Source organism: Sphaerodactylus townsendi, linkage group LG03 (genome assembly GCF_021028975.2).
Source record: "Sphaerodactylus townsendi isolate TG3544 linkage group LG03, MPM_Stown_v2.3, whole genome shotgun sequence".
Lineage (NCBI taxonomy): Eukaryota > Metazoa > Chordata > Lepidosauria > Squamata > Sphaerodactylidae > Sphaerodactylus > Sphaerodactylus townsendi.
The window spans coordinates 164091360-164117562 of NC_059427.1; the positions used below are offsets into that span (position 1 = coordinate 164091360).

The following is a 26203-nucleotide window of genomic DNA, read 5'->3' on the forward strand; positions in this document are numbered from 1 at the left end:
CTTCCTCTGGAAAAATGTAGGGACGCTTTCCTTTAGCTGGGATTGCAATAACAGTTCCTGAATTATTGGGAGTCAAGAATGTAGCACCCAAAGGTGATTGCTGCCTTGGTCTCTTTTTTGCAATAGAAATCCTGCCAAATTACCTGGGGCTTGGATTTAAAACGCCTTGATATTGGCAGTTGGCGATATAGAGTGGGTTTTGAGTTGCAGTTTGGGCACTCGGTCTCGAAAAGGTTCGCCATCACTGGCCTAGGATGAAGCTGTGTTTAGGATTACACTATTATGTACTGAACAGGGTGGGTGGTGGCCCTACAGAAAGTGCCCATCCAGTCTTTTATAGGCCTTGCACAAGAGAAAATGTTTCTTACAACTACTGTAGCATCCTGTGCTTTCCATAACTTTGTGTCCACATCTTTACAGCCTGGATGTTCCCTACCACAGATAGCCACTCTTCCTGCTCATATAAGAAAGAGAGATCCCATTTAGTGTCTTTGATTTAGGAAATTGAGGGTTGGATCCAGCCTAAATCAGCAATTTCCACCAATTCCCCTTTCTTGCTGAAGACCTATCCCATTTTGGTTCTCAGGGTCCTCTATCCTGCTTGAGTAGCATTTTGTGGAGATCAATTTAGAGGGGGGTTGGCAGGAAAATTCAATTCTCACACTGGAAAATTTAGTCTGGATCCAACCCTAATGTTTTGGGACACTGGCCAGATTGTTCTTGAGAAGGTTACCCTCATATTGTATATAAGGGTTCCCAATACAGCATATGAGGACTCAAAGATGTAGATGTTAATAGAAGACCGTGTGAGTCTTGTTTCTCAGGCATTTACTGATTTGCCTTCTTGTTTTCCTCAAGCATTTACAGATTTGCCTCCATCATATCTCCATCATATTAGGCATAGCTTCATTATATCCATCCTCATATTTACCTGAACGCTTACATCTTATGGAGATGATTTATGGCCCAATACGGGAAGGGGGGGAGGGCAAATGCCCCTATGGTGGTGCTGCGGGGCTGCACTGGTAGATTTGCCCTCTTTAGTGCAGCAGTGGCGTAGGAGGTTAAGAGCTCGTGTATCTAATCTGGAGGAACCGGGTTTGATTCCCAGCTCTGCTGCACCCTAGGCACAAGCGGAGGCTTATCCTGGGAGTCTGAGATTAGCCTGTATGTTTCCCACCACACGCCAAAGCTGGGTGACCTTGGGCTAGTCCACAGTTTCTTCGGGGCTCTCTCTGGCCCCGCCGCCTCACTGGGAGTGTTATTTTATTTCTGCCTTGCGAGGAGCCAAAGGCAAGGAGATTATGGCTTGCTTAGGAGTCTCCACCACAGGGGAGAAGAGAAAGGGGGGATATAAATCCAAACTACTACTACTACTACTACTACTACTACTTCTTCTTCTTCTTCTTCCCTCAGCTGGGGAGCAAATCCACGCATGGGCGGCTGCGGTGATACAGAGCGCTGTGTCAGCGTTCCTGAGCCTCTGCCAGCATAGCGGGGGTGTTCCACAAGGATGGTCAAAGGTGGAACCTTTGCCTGCCAGAACACTGGGACCCAGGGCTTGGATTTAAGTCCATATAACCCAATGGAGGCTTTTTCAGCAGTGGGGAGGCTTTGTTGTTGTTGTTGTTGTTGTTGTTTTCTGCTTTCTGCCCTCCTGAGACGCCTTCCTGGAGGCAGTGTACCGGTGCCAAAGCGGTGTTGTGTCCCACTGTCAGGGGCTCCAGATTGGGCTGCTATTCCATGTTCTCCAGCCACCAGAGGTTTGGCAGGGACAGGGATTTGGTGGCGGCGGCGAGGCTTCAATTTCCTCCTTGTGAGGCTGTGTGAAGCCTTCCTTTTATCTGCAAACGTGCTTTTGTATGATATTTCATCTAGCAGAGTTGTTGCTTGATTAAAATTATATTGATCTATTTAGCTTGTTTTGTTTTGTCCGTCCGTCCGTCCGTCCGTCCGTCCGTCCGTCCGTCCGTCCGTCCGTCCGTCCGTCCGTCTGTCTGTCTGTCTGTCTGTCTGTCTGTCTATCTATCTATCTATCTATCTATTTATGGGTTTTTATACCGCTCTACCCCCGAAGGGCTCTGAGCGGTGTACAGCATAATTTCGTCTACACAGTGTACAATAACCCATATAAACAACCCCATTAAAATTAGATTAAAACACAGCGATAAAATTAACAAAGATGACGTCCTGCAATACCCCAATTTAAACCCTCCCAGAGGGGGGAAGCAAAACAAAGAGTGGGTCCTATAGATGATCAGGAGAACTCCGAACCGGAGGAATAAAAAGGGGCACTCTCAGCGACTGGACACTCCAAAAGCCCGGCAGAACAACTCAGTCTTACAGGCCCTGCGGAATTCGCCAAGGTCCCGCAGGGCCCGGACAGCTGGAGGGAGAGTGTTCCACCAGGCAGGGGCCAGGGCTGAGAAGGTCCTGGCCCGAGTGGAGGCCAGTCGCATCATTGAGGAGCCAGGAACCACCAGCAAATTGGCCTCTGCTGAGTGCAGAGGCCGAGTAGGGACATATGGGGTAATGCGGTCCCAAAGGTTCTGTTGGGTTCTGTATTTGTTTTTTGAGGTTCTACTTCGGATGTTAATGGTGTTATGGGCTAGCTGTTACTGGTCTGTTGCACTCTGCAAGTTACAGTGTTTGATTTGTGGGTATTTGTTTATTAAAACATTTGTGTCTCACTTTGCCTCTTGCTTCGAGGCAGCTGTTGTAGTTTGGTTACAGTGCACTGAAATTGGCTTTTGCCTTTCTAAATTGCGTTGGGAGCCTTGTGGTCAAGACCAGTGACAAAAACATACAAAATAAATAATGCATTTGCTGCTTTAAAAAAAAATCTGAATGTTACTTCAGCACTCCCTGGCTGCAAAGGTGACTGGCCAGAGTGAAGGTACTGAAAGAGTTCTCACCCACAGAACATATTCTGGTTACAGAAGCCAACTGCAGTTCTTGTATTGTGTTGACACTGAGCCATTAGTTGTGATGGATCTGTTCTTTTTAAAAGGGTCGTAAAATATGCATTTTGCAGCAACTTTTAAACTGTATGTCTTTAACTTTTTGTCATAGGAAGGAATTTCTTGATCTAATGGAGAAATATGGCTTACCCAGAAGGAGTTCCCCAACCGAGCTGCTAGCTGGTGAGTTGCTGGTCATGTGTCTTCGGTATGCATCATAAGAACACAGTAGAGGAGGCTTGGTGGCTTGGTGGCCTCCATTCATATTTCAGGTTGATAGAAATGAATGGTGTAGTGGTTAAGAGCAGTGCATGCTAATCTTGTGCACCAGATTTGTTTCCACACTCCTCCACATGAAGGTGACCTTGGGCCAGTCACAGTTCTCTCGGAACTCTCTCAGCCCCACCTACCTCACAAGGCGTCTGTTGTGGGGAGAGGAAGGGAGGGAGTTTGTAAGCTGCTTTGAGCCTCATGGCTGAGGAAAGCTGGGTAGAAATGTCTTCTGTGTGAATTGGAAGATGGCCCTTTTAACCCATGTTTCATGTGTGGATTGATGTTTGATGGACAGAAAAGCAGTGGCGTATCGCCATGGGAGGTGCCAGGTGCTGGCCAGGCCCCGCAGTACGGAGACTTGCTGACGCCTGGCGTCTCCCCCATGCCAGCCGGAGGATGTCCCTGAACTTGCCGGTGGGGGTGCCGGATTTCGCCACCACCACCTCCTCCTTGGCCACCTGCAAGCTGACTCCATTCTGGGCGGCAGGACGTCTAGCCGCCGGGCGCCCTCCCTACCTGGACTGGGAGTGCTGGGCTTGCCACCCACCCTCGGCTCCTCTCTCCGGCTACTGCGGGACGCTGCCCAGCCTGGCCCCGGAGCCAATGGGGCTGCATGCCGCTCCAGGCCCAGGGACAGATGGTCTGGCCTATTCGGTGCTCCTGCAGGGAGGTGGGGAGGCAGGGCTCGGCGGTGGGTGGCTCGGGCTGGCCTGCTTCCACAGTGCCTGCCACAGAGCCCTGCCCCCCTTCTCGAGGAAGGAGCCAGCCTGCAGGGAGGCTGGGGGGTGCATGGCTCTGTGATGGGCTCTGCCACAGTGGGCCAGCCTGAGCCACCTGCTGCCAAGCCCTGTCCCCACCTCCCTGCAGGCTGGCTCCTGTGGCTTCTAAAGTTAAGGTGGGGCAGGGCAAGGGGGCAGGCCATCAGAGGCGTTCCTCCCATTGGGCAAAGTGGGCAGTTGCCCAGGGCGCCACCTTGTGGGAGGCGCCAAAAATGCAGGTGGGATTTTTTTTTGAATTTTCAGTGTTTTTTCTGTTTTTGGACTGCAGGGGGCGCAGTATTTAGGCTAGCAGCACCAAAATTTCAGGGATTTTTCAGGAGACTATCCTAATGATATCACCCAGGTTTGGTGAGGTTTGGTTTAGAGAGTCCAAAGTTATGGACTCCCATAGGAAGTGTCCCCATCCCCCATTGTTTCCAATGGGAGCTAATAGGAGATGGGGGCTACACCTTTGAGGGTCCATAACTTTGGACCCCCTGAACCAAACTTCACCAAACCTGGGTGGTATCATCAGTAGGGGCTCGTGAAGATACTCTGAAATTTTGGTGCTGCTATCTTAATAATTGCACCCCTGACAGCAGGCACACCCTAAAAATTTCCCCAGATTCTCCTTTTGAATCCACCCCCTTCCTGCCAATGCTTGTTTTCTTTTTTTTTCTTTTATTCTTTCAATGCCTAATAAAGGTTGTTGTTGTTGGGGGGGGGGCATCAAACTCAGGTTTTGCCTAGGGCTCCAGTTTGCCTAGGTACGCCACTGTAGGCCATGGGGAAGTGGGGGTGCCTGGAGCAGATGTTGCTCCGGGCACCATTTCCCCCCAGTACACCTGTGCAGAAAAGACACAACTTTTCAATCAAAACTCTACAATTTTTTAATGGCACTAAAGGAGAGTGAGGGAGAGGATACTGCTAACTCAAGCATTACAAATCTGAGTCTGCCCCTTGAGTGGTTTTAGAGCAGAGAACTTACCAAATATCTAATCTGAGCCCTCGGTGTGAGAAAACTTTGTGTTGCAGGGCTAATGACTGCATCCTGACATCTCCATCATTTGCTGCTTAATAATGGATATGTCACGATGATAAATGGAATAGAGAGAACACCTGCATACTAGCTTCCCCAGGGCCATTCTTCTTGCCGCAATTGTCTCTGATGCATTCAGTTCAGAAGCTGTGTGGAGTCTTATCATCTATAATTTCAAATGGCAGGATATTGCTCTCTCTCTCTGCTTTGTAATAGATGCATACATTGGGTTTCTGAACAGGGTGAGCGTTTTTGTTTTAGCCTGCGTTTCTTCTGGGCCGGTTCTCCCACTGTTCAGCGCATTTTCCTATGCCTCCTCAATTGAATAAGTTCCGGGAATGAAGAAAAAGTTTCATACCAGAAGAGGGCGGGTGAGGGGCGGGGAGCAGTTTCTGCCAATCTCCCTTTTTGGCTGCAACCTGCCCGTGTCTCATCCCACTGTCTTCTCTTCCTGGGTCCCCTGATCCTCAGGAATGCCTTTTCAGGTAGAGTAAAATGCTGTGCTAGTAAGTAGAGGGTGGTCAAGGTAATTAATATATTCCCTTCACAGAAGGGTTGTGCCAAACCCAGAGGTGATGTGTGTGTGTGTGTGTGGATCAGCCAAATGGCATGGGGAAGGGGCCAACCTTCACCAGGCACCAACAGTTCAGGAGAGTAGGCGCCCAGTAGGCCTCTAGTAGGAGGGCATTCCACAGGGTAGGGGCCACTGTTAAGACGGCCCTTTGGGCTGCCCCCATCCACCTCACCTCTGAAGGAGACAGGAAAACCAGGTGGGCCCAGAAGAAACGAAGGCTAAAACAAAACCCTCCAATCTCAGTGCCTGGCCAGGAATATATATACTTTTTTCCTTCTCTTTCGTGCTGTTGGATGTGTTGACTTTTTACTTGTTTTACTGTGGCACTATGTTCTGATTGTTTTATTGAATGCTATTGTAGCACAGAGAGTACAAGAGCAAAGCTAGCCCTGAAAATCTATCCTGTTTATTTTATGTCTTCCTCTTTCTCTGAGATTTATCTGCTGGTGGTCTCTCTTCTGGATCATCTTCAAAGTCATCAAGTCCTTCACTGTTCTGTCCAAAAGGCACTGTCACAAACTATCCTGGAAACCCAGCCCTGGAACCATCCTTTCAGGCCACCACAAAGTAATTTCAGCAATTTGCAGTTCTGTTTTTCCATGAACACTTATGGGAAATGTTACGCGAAGGGACTGTATTTTACAAATATTATTGTTTCAGAAGCGGTCTAGTGAATGTGCTCTGGCCGGTTGCCAACCTGCGAGAAATTTATTTGAAACAAAATATGTTTAATTTTTAAAGAAATTGTGGTATTCTGTTTATATGTTTGTTTATTTCATCAGTTTTGTATCACAGAGTCAGGGCGGCTTTCAACACTGTACATGAAACAACAAAATCAATTTAAAGCCACATATAAACCCCCTGTCAACCATCGATGGTGGCAGATTGTTAAAATACAATGCTAAACCCAGGAAAAAGGATAGAATAGGATGTCAGTATGATGCTGGTGGAGATGATTCAGTCTTGGTTACTCTGACTGGCAGTGCCTTCTTGGAGAGGTCTTGTCCTACACTTTTCCTACCCACAATTCTTTTGCTAGATATGGTAGGAATTCAACTTGATGTGTTTTGCACATGAGGTATGTGCTTGGCCACTGAGCTCCTCTCTTGCTTCTCTGTCCAGCTTGAAGAGTGAATTAACCACCCTATATAGACAATACCATTATAAAGACTGCAAAATCATATCCTGTTATCTGTCATTTATAAGAGGTTTGGATATTTGAATATCAGGCCACATTTATTTATTTGCTGTTCTTTGGCCAAGCTGTTGAGAGCCAGTGTGAGTGTAGTGGTTAAGAGCAGGTTCACTCTAATCTGGAGAACCAGGTTTGTTTCTCCACACTGTCACTTGAGCTATGGAGGCTTATCTGGTGAACCAGATTAGCTTGTGCATTCCAACACATGCCAGCTGGGTGACCTTGGGCTAGTCACAGTTCTTCAGAGTCATCAAGTCCTTCTCATAAATCTCATAAAATTACAGTAAACCCACTACCAAAACCAATCCTGAAGCAGCGGCATAGTGCTTAAGAGCAGGTGCATTCTAATCTGGAGGAACTGGGTTTGATTCCCCGCTCTGCCACTGGAGCTGTGGAGGCTTATCTGGTGAACCAGATTAGCTTGTGCATTCCAACACATGCCAGCTGGGTGACCTTGGGCTAGTCACAGTTCTTCAGAACTCTCTCAGCCCCACCCACCTGACAGGGTGTCTGTTGTGGGGTGGGGGAGGAAAAGGAGATTGTAAGCCCCTTTGAGTCTCCTTACAGGAGAGAAAGGAGGGATATAAATCTAACCTATTATTGAACTCTTCTTTATCTCCGAGACAAAACTCTGCCAGTTACCAGAGAGGGAGAGGGAGGAGGCCAAGATGGTAACCACAAATAGCACAATGGGGAAGGCAGGAGCCCTTCCTTCCCACCCAGACCCTGTTCCTCATCTGAATGAAGCCACTGGAGGACTTCTAATTTTGACTTGCCCCAGGAACTCAAGCCCGCGCGACAATCACATGTTAAACGTCATGTGCTGTTTCGGCCTTAGGTGTAGTTCTAAATGTCTCAGTTTGCGCAACGTGGCTTGATTTGACTTTTTGCCTCTTTCTGCTTCCGTGAGCTTGCTTTTACGATGACTGGGTTTCATCTGAAGAGATCACCCAATTAAAAGTGTAAGCATCTGTGCAACATATTGTCAGAACCCACTAATGAGAAAAGCGAGGAAGGTATATGCCGCATTCTGCTCTCCTGCGTCGTTTTTCACTTCCCAGTCGCTGGCCTTCCGAAGCTAACTTTGTTTTCTCTTCTTGTCTAGTGACAGCATGTTTCAGATTATCACTGTTTCCAAGGGAACAGGCCTTGGCTTGAGCATTGTAGGAGGAATTAACAGAGATGAAGGGCCCTTGGTGTATATTCTGGAAGTTATTCCTGGAGGTGATTGCCATAAGGTAAATGGGGGGCGGGGGGCACGACTATTTCTTCTTTTTTAATCTTCACATTTTGTTAGTATTTGGAATCCTTACAAAAGGCAGTGAAGAGAAAAAAGATCACCAGGTTTTCAAAAAGTACATTTAGTTTAACAACGCCCACTTTCATCTACATTGAGTGTTATCAGTAAGAAATGAATACCACTTGCTCTTTAAGCCCTACTTAAAATTCCAGCTAATTAACCACTACTAATAATTAACATACTTTTCTCTATTAAGTCTTATATTAACAACCCTCTAATCTTCAAACCCACTAATAATCATTTTACTTCTTTCTGTTTACTCAAATAATTCATCAACAGTTCCCAGTTGTCGAAAAATTTAACCAAGCTCTTTTCTTGAAGTAACAAAGTGAGTTTTGGCCATCCAGTAACTCAAAAATCGTCACCCACCATTTTTCTATTGTAGATATATCTGAAATTTTCCATTTTGTGCATAAAGTATTCTTGCAGCTGGTGTCAAATATATTTAAAAAGTTCCATGTTTTTTTTTTCTCCAGGGATCTGGAGAAACATAACATAAACAGTTATGACATGGAAAGAACAAACAAGACTGTTAGAGGTGTTTTTAAATTTCCACTTCAGTAGCTCTCAGAACTCAGTGACATAAAAACTGTCAGCAACAGTTTACTTTTTCTTTAAACATATTAACACAGCTTATCTTCTCCCTCAGTGCAGAGTTTATTTAGACAATCTGAGATTGCGGTTTCAAATCCAGGATGCCTTATTTGCCACCAGAGGTCAGCATTGTTTCTCACATTGGTCCTGTTCATCATCGGAAGCACAAAAACTTGGAAGAAATGTTGGCTTAGTTGAAGATGAACATTGATGAGCGGCATAACCAGTTGCTCAGTGCCAAAGGCTGCATCCAGACATTGTGGCATATTAAATGCAGGCATCCCACCCTTGGACCTGATCACAACTTATTTGCTCTGTTTACACACATCTTTCTCTCTCCTCCTTCTTCTTTGGGTGCAGAGCTTGATTGAGCAGTTCCCAGTTTGATGTCAGCTTGCCCTGAGAGCTGAATGCAGACGCTTCGGCAAATTGGGGTTGTTCCCCCGCTCCCTCTTGATTCCAAATTGAGATTTAACTAATGTTGACGAAACTTGGGCAGATTCCTCATGGGCCAAAAACAGCAGTGTGAAAATGGTGTGAAATGGTTTAAAACCGTGTAAAAGGGTTTACAGTATTTTCACAATGTTTTCACACTGCTGTTTTTGGCCCATCCGGAATCTGCCTTGGTTTTATTAAAGTTTATCATTTTGTTTGAATGCAGCACTGTAGTTGCTGTTATGAATTGACACTTGACAGTTCAAAACTAGTATGCATTTTAGCATTACATTAGGCTGACCAGCCGTCCTGCTTTTGGTGGGACAGTCCCGCCTTCGCAAAATTTGTCCCGCGTCCCGGGAAACGGCAGCGCCCCAGGAGGCAGTGTGCTCCTGTGGCTGTGCGTGCATGCTCGCACGCGCAGCCGCCTACCCCCGTCCCGGGTTCACAAGGTGACCATCTGGTCACCTTACATTACATGTTTCTGTGCAGGGTATACCATCACTTTTATCTTTGTATATAAGATGCTTTGGGGAGGGGGTGAAATCTTACCAATAATAAAACACTAAGAGATGGAATGTCCGATGGTGAACCCATCCCTGCCCCGGAGCAGCGGTGCCTTGTCAGACCATTGGTTTGTCTAGTTCTAGTTCAAAATTATCTACTCTAATTTGTGGTATCTTTCCAATGTCCCAGACAGAGTAAGGTCCATCACCTCTTATCCACGGTCTTGAGTGGCAGAGCAAGGAATTGAACCTGAGACATTTGATACGAATAGCATATGTTCTGTCACTGAATTATCATAGTTTTTACTGATGTCATCAAGGCTGGGCTCAAACAGACAATCTGGATCCTTCTGGACAACTCAAGAGACACAGAGGTTTTGGAATACTTAGGTACAAATCTTACAGACAGCATCTTTCTGGCCCTTTCCACACAGGAAACGCATAACAGGTTGCAGTCGGGAGAGAGTAAACCGTTTTCCTGTTTTTTGCATTCACATGCATCCATGTACGCAGCAATTGGAGCCCATGGAGACAATCCGGGTTTCTGTTGCACCTTCACACAGTGACGCATCTCTCTCTTTTAATTTACTTCCCACCAATGCGTAGCTCCGCAGGCATGCACAAATGAACCCCACAGTAGTGCTGGTGTCTCATGATATGACCATCTGCACCTGCGTAGCTACGCAGATGCAAGCTGTGAAATTTTTTTTTAACGGAGGCAAATAAAGTGCCTCCTGCCCGGCCGTTTGCTCATAAATGGCTGCAACCCAGGATTTTGTTTAAAGACTTGTGAATAGTGTGATTCTTTAAAAAAAAGGTGGTTTGGGGGAAATAACACAAGGCAGACTCATTTTAGGGGCAGGATCTGTGTGAAGTACCCCCCCACACACACACACTTTTTTTTACCGTCCTACACCTGTGCTTATTGATCCATGTGGAAGGGCCTTTTGTGTGGCCAGAATCTACCGCTTGGCCTCTATGTTGATAGAGGAGAATATGAACTCCACCATTCAAAATGGTGCACAATAGTTACAGCAAAGATCAGGGAACTGGGTTATGACAGTGACTCCTTCAATATGCTAACCTTTACTGAAACTTTGACCTCATTAAAGAGAGGCTGTTAGCAATGGACTATCAACAACTGCAGAGCTTGGCAAATAAATCTTGTTCACCAACAAATATGTCAATTCCTTTCACGCAGGGATATCCAGCCTGTTATATTACAGCGCTCACAAATCCCATACACAGGAGAGCCTATATGCTGGCTAGATTTAACATCATGCCATCTCCACTACATAGAGGAAGACTTAAAGGTCTTCCAAGCGATAAGAGGTTCTGTACCTGTAGCATAGGACAGCTGGATTCCATCCCACACATTCTCCTGAACTGCGTATTATACCAAGATCTCCGATCCAGCCTGTTATCCCAAGCTACAGACCCTATGATTGATTATACTGAATCAGATAAAGTAGTTATGCTTTTAAATTGTCAGGATTTTCATTGTTGCCTTATAGTGGCAAAGTTTTTGTCAGAAGTTTGAAAACTGAATGTATGACAAACGCGAAGTTTTTTACTATTCACTTTTTAACTGGAACTGTATTTTTATACTATCGTGTATATGCCAATAAAGGCTTATTGAAATTGATAGAGGAGAATAAAAACCTTCCCCTCTTGTAGGTTTGTCATAAGGAGGAAGGACAGAACATATGCAGACTGCTTTGCACATTGAAGATGATCCGTTAAATTTATATCTCCACCTTTCTCATTCTGATAATAATACCAGGCGCACTCAGGGAGGCTAATAAAAATTGAAAAGTAGCTTTTTTGTGAGAAACACAGGCTTCAGCAAAATGGAAACGTGGTAGGCATTAGCCAGAGGCTACTACTGTGTCTGAACTGAAGAGCCGCAATGCTGATGCTGCTGTCCTTGTTCTTGCTTCTTACTGTTCTTTCAAAGCACACCCTAAATCACTGGTGTATTTTGGGCAATCCACATTTGCCTCTGATTGGAATGCCTGCCAATGTTCTGAGTGTAGCTGGTGAAATCGGATCCTCTACCCCTACCCCCCCGATACAAATTAATCCAGCTCTGAGCTGGATTAACTGGTACAGAAACTTCTCACCAACTGTCTGCGGCTTAATTCTAAAACAAAACTACCATCTGCGTCCAATTTTGTGCCCAGTGAAATTCCACTGACATCTCCCAGATCTGTTAAGGGGTAAAAAAATAAATAAAAAAAAATCCCAGCTCTAGCAGTAAAGCAGTTACCTAGATATTGCTGCAGCATTTTAGTAGAGTGCCTCATGCTATAAATATTAAACAGAAGCATAAAGGATATACAGTACCACTTCCTTTCCTTAATTTGCATTTCTGAATTTTTGAATTTCTGTATCAGCAGTTGGGGTCTCTGGATCTTAAGCCACTGGCCAGATTAAAAGCATTACCCATTATGGCTTGTGATTTAGAACTGTAAGACCTAATCCCATATGCAGGAAAAAAAACATGAGTAGGAGGAGGAGGAGGAGTTTGGATTTATATCCCCCCTTTCTCTCCTGCAGGAGACTCAAAGGGGCTTACAATCTCCTTGCCCTTCCTCCCTCACAACAAACACCCTGTGAGGTAGGTGGGGCTGAGAGAGCTCCGAGAAGCTGTGAGTAGCCCAAGGTCACCCAGCTGGCGTGTGTGGGAGTGTACAGGCTAATCTGAATTCCCCAGAGAAGCCTCCACAGCTCAGGCGGCAGAGCTGGGAATCAAACCCGGTTCCTCCAGATTAGAGTACACCTGCTCTAAACCATTACGCCACTGCTGCTCCTAGCATTTCTAGTTAGGAAAATTTGGTGGGGCTATCACATTGAGAGCCAGCGTGGCCTAGTGGTTAAGAGCAGTGAACTCCAATTTGAAGAACATGTTTCGATACCCTGCTCCAGTGCACCTGCTGGGTGACCTTGGGCCAGTCACAGTTCTCTCAGACCTCTCTTGGCCCATGCAGAGGTGGCCAATGGAAAACCACCTCCAAACTCTCTTGCCTTGAAAACCCTAGAGAGCCAGCATGGTGTAGCGGTAAAGAAAAGATAGACCCTAATCTGGAGAACTGGATTTGATTCCCCACTTCTGTGCATGAGCAGCTGATTTTTATCTGATGAACCGGGTTTGATTCTCCACTCCTCCACATGGAGCCTGCTGGGTGCCCTCTCTTGGCCCCACATGCCTCACAAGGTATCTGTTGTGGGGAGAGGAAGGGAAGGAGTTTGTAAACCGCTTTGGGATTCCTGAAAGGTAGGGAACAGCAGGGTATGGAAAAGAAACACTTCTACTACGATTACAACTACAACTACTACTACCACTACTAAAGCAGTTGAAATCAGTGGGCTTAGAAGAGTATAATTCTGCTTAGGATGGCACAACAAATTTTGTATTTGACCTGCTTCTTATCCGAAGGTCTACCTTTCAGCAGGTTGAACGGGTTTTAAAAAATTCACCCCAAACTTTCAGAGTTGGTTGTGAAAATCTGTTTCAAATGCTGTTTCTTATTCATGATAGGATGGTCGCCTGAGGCCCGGAGACCAGCTTGTATCCATAAATAAGGAGTCCTTGATTGGAGTCACTCATGAAGAAGCAAGAGATCTACTCCACAGTTCAAAGATGAGGTAACTACTGTAGTACAACATCAAAATAAAGAACCTTGCCTATGATACTCAGCTTCTTAATTATCTTATTGGGCTGAGTGTTCTGTTTCGACCAGCGATAGTCTTCGCCACAGAGCAACTGGGGCAACAGCTCTGGGCCCACACCCCCAGGGGCACTGTGCTGGAACACCCCCAAACTGCCCCTGAACCTCATCAGCTGTTGCACCTCTGCCACTACTACCCTTTCTGTCAAAGTGGGCTTTGGGGTGCCCTCAGTGATCAAAATGGAAACAGCCCTGGAATCAGAATCAGTAAAGCCACATCCCCTTCCCAATTTCAACCCACTCTTTCCCCAAGAAGGTCAAGCTGTGGTTGGTGGTTCCTCCCCTTTTATTGTCTCAACAACCTGATGAGGTAAGCAGGGCCGAGACAGTAATGGTGAAGTGGTGGTGAGCCAGCGTGGTGTCGTGGTTAATAGCAGGTGGATTCTAATCTGGAGAACTGGGTTTGATTCCCCACTCCTCCACTTGAGCGGCGGAGGCTTATCTGATGAACCAGATGTGTTTCTGCACTCCTAGGCCCCTTCCTCACACGCAAAATAATCCGTTTTAAAACCACTTTCACAACTGTTTGCAAGTGGATTTTGCCATTCTGCACAGCTTCAAAGAGCACTGAAAGCAGTTTGAAAGTGCATTATTCTACATGTGCGGAATGAGCCCTACATTCCTGCTGGGTCACCTTGGGATAGTCCCAGTTCTTTGGGACTCTCTCAGCCCCACCAACCTCACAAGGTGGCTGTTGTGGGGAGAGGAAGGGAAAGGAGCTTGTAAGCCACCTTGAGTCGCCTTACAGGAGAGATAGGTGGGGTATAAATCCAAACTCTTCTTCTTCTAATTAGATCAAAGCAATCTGAAAATTGTCTATTTGGAATCCTCCTTGTCTATTCAGTGGGGCTTACTCCCAAGAAAATATTCCTAGGATTGCCCTACTGGTGAGCCTTGTGGCCAAGGGGGGATTTGATCCAGATTTTCCTTGATAGTTTCATAACCATTTGTGTTTTTTGTTTTCATGGTTGCTGAAGAATTTTGCACTCGAGCACACAAAACCTCAAGAGGGGTGTAGCAGAACTAGACAAGAACAAAAAACAAAAAACTCTATCACACCAGGCTACAAAAGAGACCAGCATAGCAAAAGATAGATGTATAATATAGAGAATATAATATAGTGAATATATAGTATATAATATTAAACAATAAAAGTATGAAGTGCAACCTATATAGAAAAGATACTTCCCCTTCGTGTTCCACATTGGAAGCTGCAGTGTGTCTACTTCTGTTGGTGTGTATCTTAAGAAAGATGTATCTTAAGAAAGAAGCAACTTCAGAAAAGGCATGGGGTGGAGCTAAAGTGTAAAGCCCTACTGCTTGTATATTGTTACTTGCTGTATTCATTCATACAGATCTTATTTGCATCATACAATTTTCATCTGAAGGTTGCAGCAAGTGATGACTGTTGATTTGCAGCCATCCCCTTGTGTAAAGGTCTATTACTCCAGTCAGCAAACAAGACTCAGGAAAGTTTCAAGAACTTTATTGGATCTTGTCAGCCCAAGATTCAGGAAGCCAGAGCTGGCGCTTTGTCCCCTGAACCAGAGGTGGGATCCAGTAGGTTCTCACCAGTTCCCGAGAGTGGGTTACTAATTATTGGTGTGTGCCAAGAGGGGGTTCCTAATTGGATCAGCTTTTCCGTTAGAAATTCCATTAGGTCCAAAAATCATAAAGTCCTGTTGTTTCCTATGTGGCTGGTTAGCGAAGGTAGAAAACGGGATAATTCTCCCTGTTGGGCTGTTTTAAAAACATGTTTTAGAAATATGGTAAAGTTCCTTGTTTAGGGAAAGTATCCTTCTTTTGATTTCTAGAAACAAAATTAAGTATTTGAAAGTATTAAGTATTTGACAGGCAGTCAATTAGAGGAGCAGTAGTTGTTTCTGTTGGCAGTAGACAATAGGACTTGCTATTATGAGTTTAAATTATGGACAGAAAGATACCAGCTGAAAATTAGGAACTTTTTTTACAGTAAGAGTTTTTTTCCCGTAACAGAGAAATTATTAATGCCTCACCCCAGGAATGCCCGGCCACGCCCCCGTCGTGCCCCGCCCAGCCCCATTGGCGCTACGCCACTGTTTGAATCCCACCACTGCCCTGAACCCCAGTATATACCTGAACATTGCCATGTGATTCATCCCATATTCCCCCCTCCCTCGAATACCCAAAACATCAGCATAAGAAAGGCGGTGAGAAAGAAGCATTGTTATGATAGCCACAGACACTTCCCCCCCACCCCTCCAAGAAGCTGGAGATAAGAAAAGTGGTTTACCTGTTCAACTAGTAACATGCAAGCAATGGAAAACCTTCCCAGCCTCGGACGATGATAACGTAAGCCCAGCTGTGGCCTTGGTGCGGACATGTGAGATGCCAGGCCGAGCATGGCTTCAGGGCTAAATGGCTCTGGGCTAAAGATTTTAAGACCTTTGCGACTCCTAAAACTTGATCCTCAAAGCCGAAACCAAATGAAACAGAGCAGATTTTTCTGTACAGAAATCGTACTGCCACCTGAATTTATTTGCCCATTACGTTGTTTCTTTTAACCTGGGTTGTTTGCATAGGATGTTGCGGTTTGGATTGTTGGTATGTATTGTCAGCGTATGCCTCTTTATTTAGATCAGACTATTCGTGGGAGATAGCTTTTGTTCGACAGGAGACTGTTCACAGTCATGTGGAGAATATGCAGCCAACCTTTGGTCTATTACCATCAGTTGGTTGTAGCCAACAGCGTAATCCGCAGACGTCTCGCCTACCATTGACCCCTGATGAGCATATTGCTGCCAAGATGTCCATTTTGAGCTTGGTAATTACCTTCTTTGTAGCATGTATTGACATAGTGTGTATCGACTTCATAGCATCTATCGACTTCATAGGTTATATCGACTTCATAGCATGTATTGACTTCATTGCTTATATCGACTAAGGTCAACTTTAATAAGAAAACACCTTTGTTTGGAATCTGGCTATTGTCAGCAAGGATGCAAAATGCTTCCACCATTCAGAATATCCTCCAGAGTTTCTCATGCAGTCACATAATAATTTCAGGGAACCAATACAGCTCATTCTTATTACCGTATATACTCGCGCGTAAGTTGAGGTTTTCAGCCTTTTTTTTAGGCTGAAAAATGCCCCCCTCGACTTATACGCGGGCCCCACTTACCGGTAATTCTTGTATGGCATTCCCCCTGTCCTGTCTTCGCTCTGTCCTGCCTTCTTCTCTGCCGCTCCCCTTTCAGCCGCTTTCTGTACTAAGTTTTCTGCTTTGCTCTCTCCTGCCAGCTGGTAGGCCCCCTCACTAACTCACCCTTTCTTTCCTTTCCCCCCAGACTCAGGCTTAGTTTCAGAGAAGCTGCCTGTCGGGCAGCCTGTCTCTATGGTTTTCTTAAAAGGGCAATGCTCCAAAGATTGTTTTTAAAAAGTATATATACTATGTATTGTCAAAGGTTTTCATGGCTAGAATCAGTGGGGTGTTGTGGGTTAATTCCAGCTGTGTTAACGAGTTCACAGTTGTTTTACAAGATGGCAACAGGGAAAGGAAAGTCGGAGTTCAGAAGCTGTCCCTTCACGGTTTTTACTTCTTCCACTGCTCTTGTACGTAATGGATCTGAAATAACCTATCGGGGCTTTAAAAAACACTCTAGATGTGTGAGGTTTTATGAAAATGGCTTCCTGTTTAGTCTCAAAGGGTAGCCATTTTGACAAGTTATCCATTTCCTGATGAGCAATTTCATGTATTGGTGCAATGAATGACATGCTTTACCTGTTTTGGATGTCATATTCTCTGGACCGACCCCACACCAATCTGTACAAAACTATTCATCAGACTTATGATTGGGGAGTCAGAACAATGAGTCGCCATTAAAGAACAATGAGTCGCCATTAAAGAACAATGAGTCGCCATTAAAGAACAATGAGTCGCCATTAAAGGCGACTCTAAACTTTGAATCTGGCAGGCTGATTGGAGTAAACTGCTTAGCCAGGGGCCCTGATTCAGGTATGTCCAGTTACTATTCATGTCGTTTTTAAGCTTGTCCACGCTACTGATGGAACACATCCTCCTCCTTTTTTTGTGACTGCCTTTTCAGCTTGGCAACTTCAGAGTACGTTACTTTAGGCTTGCCCTGTTCTTGAGTATCTTCTCTTCCTAGCTGCTGTTAACCCTGCTTCCTCCAGTGTGGCAGTGTTAGTGTTTTGCATAAAATGGGAGGGACTACTTCATGGAAGCAGGTGGAGTAGACCTAAAGGTAAATAGTGGGCACATCAATGTAGTGGCATTGCACAAGCAAGGGTCAACATGGGTCTTACTTCAAACAGGATACTGGATCTGTTTGCCGGCTACAGTTACTGGTGTTAATACATTTGGCTTTATAGAAAGCCAAAAGCTATTGCTGTTGTGACCTGGGTATCACAGGCTACCTTGATCTTATCAGATCTGGGAAGCTAAGCTGACTTTGACCTTGGTTCATACTTGGATGGGAGACCACCAAGGAAGTCAACTCTGTCACAGATAAAGATGTTAGTACAGTCAGCTGAGGTGCAGAGGTTGAGAAAAGTGTAAGCTTCCGTATTACAATATAGTTCCAAATGAATGTGAGAATTATCATTCATTTTTACATTCTACCTTCATCAAAACCATTGTTTTGTGCATTATTGAACATGGTACTTTGATACAAGAGCATTTATAGTTCATTGAACAACTATTGTCAGACTTTCAAACAGATGGGGGAAACAGGGCTAGGTAGGCACTAGGACGCAGGTGGAGCATTCTACAACAAAGAAGATCCGGCATCTTGATTTCTGTGGCAGAGGAATATACTACCGTGTTTCCCCGAAAATAAGACAGTGTCTTATATTAATTTTTGCTCCCAAAGATGCGCTATGTCTTATTTTCAGGGGATGTCTTATTTTTCTGTGTTCTGTTCGTCGGGCATGCTTCCAAACAAAAACTTTGCTACGTCTTACTTTCGGGGGGTGCCTTATATTTCGCACTTCAGCAAAACCTCTACTACGTCTTATTTTCCGGGGATGTCTTATATTCGGGGAAACAGGGTAATATCTTTTTCTGAGACAGGATATACACAGAGGCAGGCAATGCCAAAGGACCTGTTTTTCTCTTGCCTTGCATATCCTACGGGGTTGCCATGTCAGTTGTGACTTGACAGCCCTTCTCACCACCAAGCTGTTCCTATGCTACACTTCAGATCTTTAGGCATTGTCTAGAAAAGTTTTTTTAGTTAGTGTTTGAAGGTTTGTTTGTTTTTTAAAAAAAAGATGTATGTTTTTGGTCATGTCCTCGACCTACTTTAGCAAATGCAACTTCTGTTTTCCTTTCATAGAAGAAGGCTGGTTTCAAGGAGAGAGACAAGTCTTCAACCGTTCCTGCAAACAATACTGGCGATGTGACGGCTGGCGGTAAATGCTTATTTGTTTGCTGCTTCATCACAATTTGTTTTTGCTTTTTCACATGAATAACGTAATGCATTTCCTCCCCTTGCTCCTTCCTGTTGGTGAATGGAAGCCTATAATGAACAGCCATCCCAGCACTTCGTTTCCATTATAAAAGCTATTTCATTAGACCATTAAATATTGATCCATGCTGGTAACATTTGCTTGTTACCAGGAGCAGCAGTGGCGTGGGAGGTTAAGAGCTCATGTATCTAATCTGGAGGAACCGGGTTTGATTCCCAGTTCTGCCGCCTGAGCTGTGGAGGCTTATCTGGGGAATTCAGATTAGCCTGTGCACTCCCACACATGCCAACTGGGTGACCTTGGGCTAGTCACAGCTTCTCGGAGCTCTCTCAGCCCCACCTACCTCACAGGGTGTTGTGAGGGGGGAAGGGCCAGGAGATTGTAAGCCCCTTTGAGTCTCCTGCAGGAGGGAAAGGGGGGATATAAATCCAAACTCCTCCTCCTCCTCCTCCTCCTCTTCTTCTTCTTCTTCTTCTTTTTCTTCTTCTTCTTCTTCTTGTACTTCATTGGGTCAGGATTGGCATGCTGGAGTGTATCAGAAACTTACAGAGGGCTCCTCAATCAGATGATCAGTAATGGGGGACAGGTTTCCGTGAAGGACTACTTTCCCACCATTACCAATCTTCCCCTAGAATGGATGACTTCCAAGATACAACCTCTGTTTGTGCATCAAGTCTGTCAGACCTAACCTGAACCCACTTGAGTACACACCAAGAGTCCTTTGCAATCTGCAGCAACTCCATGGCAGATAACTGAAGTGTGGCAGCCCAACCCGAATGGGATTTTGGGGCCGGGGGGGGGGGGGCGCAGAATGGTTCCAGAATGCAACACAGGCTGTAGCTGATGCGTTTGCCCTCCCAGTCAGCATAAGTGACACTTATGCTAGCCAGGAGGGCAAATAGGGAGGCAGGCAGTTACTGTGGAGCTCTGTGGGGCTGATCCACCTGTGGCTGCTGCTTCCACAACTGCGCTGGTGTAACCTCAGCTTGTGGGTTCTGTGGGGCAGAACTTGGAATGAGTTTGCAAGAACACATTTTAAAAACAAAATGGTTTACTTTCTTAACATATAACATCAATATTTAACATCACATTTCAAGGTCCTGTTCAGGTTGCATTTTCAAGTCCTTATATTTACAGTCTACTGATACTGCCAAGTCCAATTCTTCTTTGCAAGTGGGTTGGCTCCTGAAGACTCCAAGGGCTTGATGAACAGGATTCAACATGGTGAAGGTTTCCAGGAGAACTCTCACCCATTACAACCACAAAAAGAAATCCTGAAACAATAAACTCCAACATTTACAACACAGCAAAAATAAACTACCACCATCACAGTAGTTCCCAACAACATTGCAGTTACCTTAACAAGGTGTTAAGGGCTTATAGAAATCAAGGTCCGAGTCTGGTAGCCTTGTCTCCTCCAAACTACATGAGGTCTGCTGCAGCCTCTTGCTGCTTTGAGTCTCCACCCCTTTCTGGGTCAACCCATTCTGGGCATGGGGGTTACACTAGCCTGACATGGAGGTGACACAGTTGGGGCTGTTCCGGGGCCATTTCCGGAGGTGGAACCAACACTAGTTGGCTTTCACTGGGCTTTGGCCCTTGGAATGCTGGTGGGACAGTTGATGGACTTTCGCCATCATTTGGGTGGAGTGGCCCCATTGAGTCCTATGGAGGGCTTCCAGTCAGCTAGGGTTTTCATCTTTTCGCTTTCACCCTTTGCCACCTGGAAGCCCTCTGGAGGTAATGTGGCAGTGCCGTAGCAGCGCCATCCCCTCCTGCCCCAGGGTCTGGATTGGGCTGTATGACAGGTAACCCACAGCACGTATATCCAGGATGGAGGCTCAGATAATTTTGCTCAATGTACAGAGCTCGTTCTGTGCCCATGTGACCAAGTGAGCTCTCAGGATGTTGGCAGCAACCCTGGTGCCTACAGCATGGGAGAAGATAACTGGCATGATTTATGGAGAGTGTTGCCTCCTGGGCCCACGCAGTCACTGACTGGGTCTCAAAACAAGCCCATAAGGCACTGGTAGTGCTGCTGTGACTTGACCTGCTCCCAGTCTGTATCCCCTGCTTTAGGCAGCATCTTCTCCTGTAGATATTGGGATTTTCTCCAAGCTTGGGAAAAATATACCTATCCCTGATTAATAGAATTGGTAGCCAATGGGCTTATTTGACATTGTATAGCAGGTCACGTATATATCGAGATAAGTCGCCATAGAAACAGAGCCTTTTTGATAGTTTTATGCAGACATCAAGTTTGGGCTTTTATATTGCAGACCTATCAAAAGGCCTTGAGTTTGTTTTCAATCTTACCAAAGTGTTTGTTTTTTTTAAAGTAGGGTGAAGGAATAGGCTTGATTATAGACAAAGAGCTTTAGTGAATCCTTGTCTGTTGTCCCAACCTCTTGGTGAATTCAAAGATCCCATGTGTGCTAATAATAATAATAATAAGAGTTTGGATTTATATCCCCCCTTTCTTTCCTTGTAGGAGACTCAAAGGGGCTGACAATCTCCTTGCCCTTCCCCGCTCACAACAAACACCTTGTGAGGTAGGTGGGGCTGAGAGAGCTCTGAGAAGCTGTGACTAGCCCAAGGTCACCCAGCTGGCGTGTGTGGGAGTGTACAGGCTAATCTGAATTCCCCAGAGAAGCCTCCACAGCTCAGGCGGCAGAGCGGGGAATCAAACCCGGTTCCTCCAGATTAGATACATGAGCTCTTAACCTCCTACGCCACTGCTGCTCCCCACATGCACAATTCACACATGTATTGTACCTGGGATATACCTTCCTGAGTATAAAATTGAGAATTAGCCCCATGCGTGGTGAACTGTGTGGAGCAGAAGTGGTTTGTGGCTGTGGCGAAACGGGCTTGCTTTGCCTGGCAGGCCCTATTCCGCTCTCTGCACTCTCCCAGGCATTGCCCACTTCTCCTGGGGAGGGCTTGCTTTCTCTCTGGGTCAACCGCTGCCACCACCTGATCATTTGAGGACTGCCTGCTGGGGAAGATCAGGATTCCCCAGCTTCCTTTCCAACCGTGAGGCCTCTGCCTCAGTTTCCCTTGGCCCCCCTCTCTTGGGGTCTACAGGGCAGGCTGGAGGTCCTGGAGGAAAAGCTGCTCAGCCTCCCTTCCCCTCCTATTCGTGGCATAGAGAACCGTTCTCCACATCTAAGGTTTGAAAGTATTTATTAAAAATAAAAATAGATACCAGTATATTTTAGCACAGCACCAGATGGAGCAAGGGTTTCCAAAACAAAGGAGATGAAACCGCAAATCCCCTGCCCCTGTCTCTTAACATACCCTAGCTAGGAGTTGTTGAACATAGGGTAGGCATGTAAAACTTAGAAGGTTGCAGTTCTCAAAGAGTCCCCATTACCTGACTGAGCACATGGCCCAAAAATGGCTGCGCCCTTCACAGCCCAGGCAAGAGGTCTGCTCCCCAGCAGGAGGAAAGTGAGAAGAGCCCTCGCCCCTCTCCCACCCAACAATTTATCAGACCCCAGATCCCACCCTCCTTTGACCTGGTCAGGCTGGGTCAAAATATCTCTTCCCCCTAGGTCAGGTAGCACTTCCTGATGTTTCTCTGGAATTTCTAGGTCCTCCAAATCTATGATACCTGATGGGAGAAGGGGAGGAAAAAACAGAAAGGAGGGGGAGGAGCCATTTCTCCACAGTGGCTGCTGGAAATGTGAAGGCGGGCGAAGGTGTCTGGCTGCATTTAAGGGTCTTATTGCTTATCCTGACTACAATGCTGAGGAAGGTTGTCCCTTTTGGAGATCTTCCAGAATTATGTATTATGATGGCGAAGGCTGTGTTGGTTTTTTGCGTTTTGGTTTGTTTTTCTAGATATCCTCCCTCCAGGTGGCCTATGAAGTTGTTGTAATGGGGGGGGGGGGCTTTGGGGTGCATGTTTCAGAACTGTGACTGAGGATATTAGGAAATCCAAGTCTGGTAATCCATTTGTACTCTCGGGTATTTCTTGATTTGTAAGTCTTCATTGACTTAATCCAGTGTTTCCCAACCTTTTCAATGTCACGGTACCCTTGACCTCACTCTTCATATCTCACGGTACCCCTGCCATCCCCCACTTCCCCTCCCAGTGCCCCTGCTTGCCACCCCCCCCCCCACTTCCCCTCCCAGGGTGAAGGGAAGCACTGGGGGGAGGGGGAGGAAGTGGCTGCTGACCTTGCAGCAGGCCCTGCCCCCTGGGCCAGTTCCATGTCCTTGCTGGCACCGGCGGGAGATACCACAAAAGTGAGGGGGGCCGGCAGCGTTGCTGCGGTACCCCTGGGACATGCTCACGGCACCCCAGGGTACCACGGAACCTTGGTTGGGAATCGCTGACAATCTGTCAGCAAATGTGGTGGTGGAAGGAATCACTGAATTCTAAAGAACACTATGAATTATAGATTTGGCTAAGGACATTTCTATACTGGAGTCAGCCTCCCGCCGCTGGGCTCACCAGCACATTGCCTTGACATTTACTTGAACGTATCCTCGTTTTCCTGCTTCCTGTTTTATTACATGTGTAGTTCACATTATCTTTATGCAGAAATCGGCATGAGCATCTGCATTCACAAACCATTTGGCCGGGGTGGAGGAGAACAGCCATCCTTTCTTTTGAAGAAATTAAGTTTTCGACGTGGTTTTCTGTTCTGGCTCAATAAGGGGTCTGCAACCTGCGGCTCTCCAGATGTTCATGGACTACAAATCCTATCAGGCCCTGCCAGCATGGCCAACTGGCCACGCTGACAGGGGCTGATGGAATGGATTCATGGTACATCTGGAGATGCTACGATTGAACCATCACGAGGGACCCTGTGTGGGATGGATGTGCATTATCTTGCAGGAACCACTGATCGCTTGCAAGTCAAAAAAAGCAAGCTTCCCTGTGCACTTTGTGTGTTCCAATCTAAGGACATTAATCTCAGTGGGCTTGAACTGGAAGTCTATAGCTGTTTTATTCCTTGCAGGGACCCCCCCCCCCCCACGCACCATCGCAAAGGCTTTCACAGCCGGAATCACTGGGGTGCTGTGTGGTTTCCGGGCGGTATGGCCCGTGTTCTGGTAGCCTTTTCTGCTGACCTTTCATCTGCATCTTTGGCTGGCATCTTCAGAGGATCTGATTTTCACCCTGCATTTTTTTACATGCCTGAAACCAATCCCTTCTCCAGAACCTGGTCGCCACATCTCAAAAAGGATATTGAAGAGATAGAAAAAGTGCAGAAAAGGGCAACGAGGATGATTGAGGGACTGGAGCACCTTCCTTATGAGAAGAGGCTGCCGCGTTTAGGACTCTTTAGTTTGGAGAGGAGACGTCTGAGGGGGGATATGATTGAAGTCTATAAAATTATGCATGGGGTAGAAAATGTTGACAGAGAGACATTTTTCTCTCTTTCTCACAATACTAGAACCAGGGGGCATCCATTGAAAATGCTGGGGGGAAGAATTAGGACTAATTAAAGGAAACCCTTCTTCACGCATCGTGTGATTGGTGTTTGGAATATGCTGCCACAGGAGGTGGTGATGGCCACTCCCCTGGATAGCTTTAAAAGGGGCTTGGACTGATTTATGGAGAAGTCGATCTGTGGCTACCAATCTTGATCCTCCTTGATCTGAGATTGCAAATGCCTTAGCAGACCAGGTGCTTAGGAGCAGCAGCCGCAGAAGGCCACTGCTTTCACCTCCTGCGTGTGAGCTCCCAAAGGCACCTGGTGGGCCACTGCGAGTAGCAGAGAGCTGGACTAGATGGACTCTGGTCTGATCCAGCTGGCTTGTTCTTATGTTCTTATGTTCTTAACCTCTACATACATTCTAAATACATGGTCTGCCTGTTTCTCCAGTTAATTTCCATTTATACACTTGGAATTTCTTCTCTGATGGTATTTGTGGTGAGGGACATCAGATTCCTAAAGTTATTTGGATTCCTCCAGGTGTAGTTGTTCCCCACAAGGCCTCTTGCTTTGCATCTTGTAAAAACATAACACACGCATGAATCCTAGCATGAATGGAGCCAAAAACAAGTGCAAAATCCACGTGATACCTTGAATCTTCCATGAATGTATTATCGCATGCCTTTCCACCCGCTGAGTCACCCTACCATCTGGATATCTTTGATCCTGTTCATTCTTATTTTCTGCTGTTCAAAATCATGAATCACTTGGATCCAAATATGTGTAATCATTAAGAATAATGCAGTTTGAAACACTCTTTATAACTGGAGCCAACATGGTGTAGTGGTTAAGAGCAGGATTCTAATATGGAGAATTAGGTTTGATTCCGCACTCCTCCACCTGAGTGGCAGAGGCTTATCTAGTGAACCGGATGTATTTCCACACTCCTATATTCCTGCTGGGTGACCTTGGGCTAGTCCAGTGATGGCGAACCTTTTCGAGACCGAGTGCCCAAATTGCAACCCAAAACCCACTTATTTATCGCAAAATGCCAACCTGGCAATTTAACCTGGATGCTGAGGTTTTAGTTTAGAAAAAACTGGTTGGCTCCCTCTTCCTGTGACCAACCTGCTCGAGCAGGGGCCAGCCTGCTCAAGCCTCCAGCAAGTCCTGTGCGCACCGCTCTGTGCCTCTCTAGCATCTCTGCCTCCTCTGCGCCCCCCCCCCCAGCAGCAGCCACCTGAGCACAGGCACCGGGCCCGCCAGCCGAGTCCTCCCTGCTCACCACGGTGCACACACATTGTGCTCAGTGGCCCAGGCCAGCCTAGATGTGTATGTGTGTGTGTGGGGTGGGGTGGGGTGATTTTCTGCCCCCCACATGACGAACTCTGTGTGAGTGCCCACAGAGAGGGCTCCAAGTGCCACCTCTGGCACCCGTGCCATAGGTTCGCCATCACTGGGCTAGTCCCAGTTCTTTGGAACTCTTTCAGCCCCACCTGCCTCAGAAGGTGTCTGTTGTGGGGAGAGGAAGGGAAAGGAACTTGTAAGCCATCTTGAGTCTCCTTACAGAAGAGAAAGGTGGGGTATAAATCCAAACTCCTCCTCCTCTTCTTCGTCTGTCTTCAAATTGTCTTCTGGAACTATAAGAATTTTTAAGTGATGTTTGAAAAGGGGAAGGGCAGAAGCACTGAGTTGTCATATTTTCAAAATTGTAAGATCGCTTCTGCAAGATTCCCATGTCTGTCCCTCCCAGGAAAATGTATTATTGGCATGTTTAAACAAATATCAGTGGTTCTTACCAGTTCAAGCCCTCTGAAGAATTGCTGAGCACAACTCACGTATCTGTGAAATGCATCTGCTACAACTCACAAGTATGTGAAATGCATCTGCTCTGTTATCGTGGCATACTTCCATGCCTGCGATGTGCCATGTGAATCTGTTATGGAAAAAGGTTTCTGACATCAGGAGGAGGTCAC

The 26203-nt window shown here is 46.1% G+C and overlaps 1 protein-coding gene across 4 annotated transcripts in view; it reads left to right on the forward strand.

The window, feature by feature from the left end:
- The first annotated feature begins 2887 nt into the window (after window positions 1-2887).
- The window catches only part of STXBP4 (syntaxin binding protein 4), a 168779-nt gene continuing 145463 nt past the window's right edge, over window positions 2888-26203 (forward strand). For 2 of the 4 annotated variants that reach the window (XM_048490978.1, XM_048490979.1), the window contains exons 1-6: window positions 2890-3143; window positions 6039-6171; window positions 7905-8037; window positions 13176-13282; window positions 15982-16168; window positions 18702-18777. In XM_048490978.1, coding sequence (XP_048346935.1) covers window positions 3050-3143; window positions 6039-6171; window positions 7905-8037; window positions 13176-13282; window positions 15982-16168; window positions 18702-18777 — 730 coding nt within the window. In that variant the 5' untranslated portion in view covers window positions 2890-3049. Of the gene's footprint in view, window positions 3144-6038; window positions 6172-7904; window positions 8038-13175; window positions 13283-15981; window positions 16169-18701; window positions 18778-26203 lie in introns of all 4 variants that reach the window. The other 2 variants (XM_048490980.1, XM_048490977.1) reach the window with 2 other exon arrangements.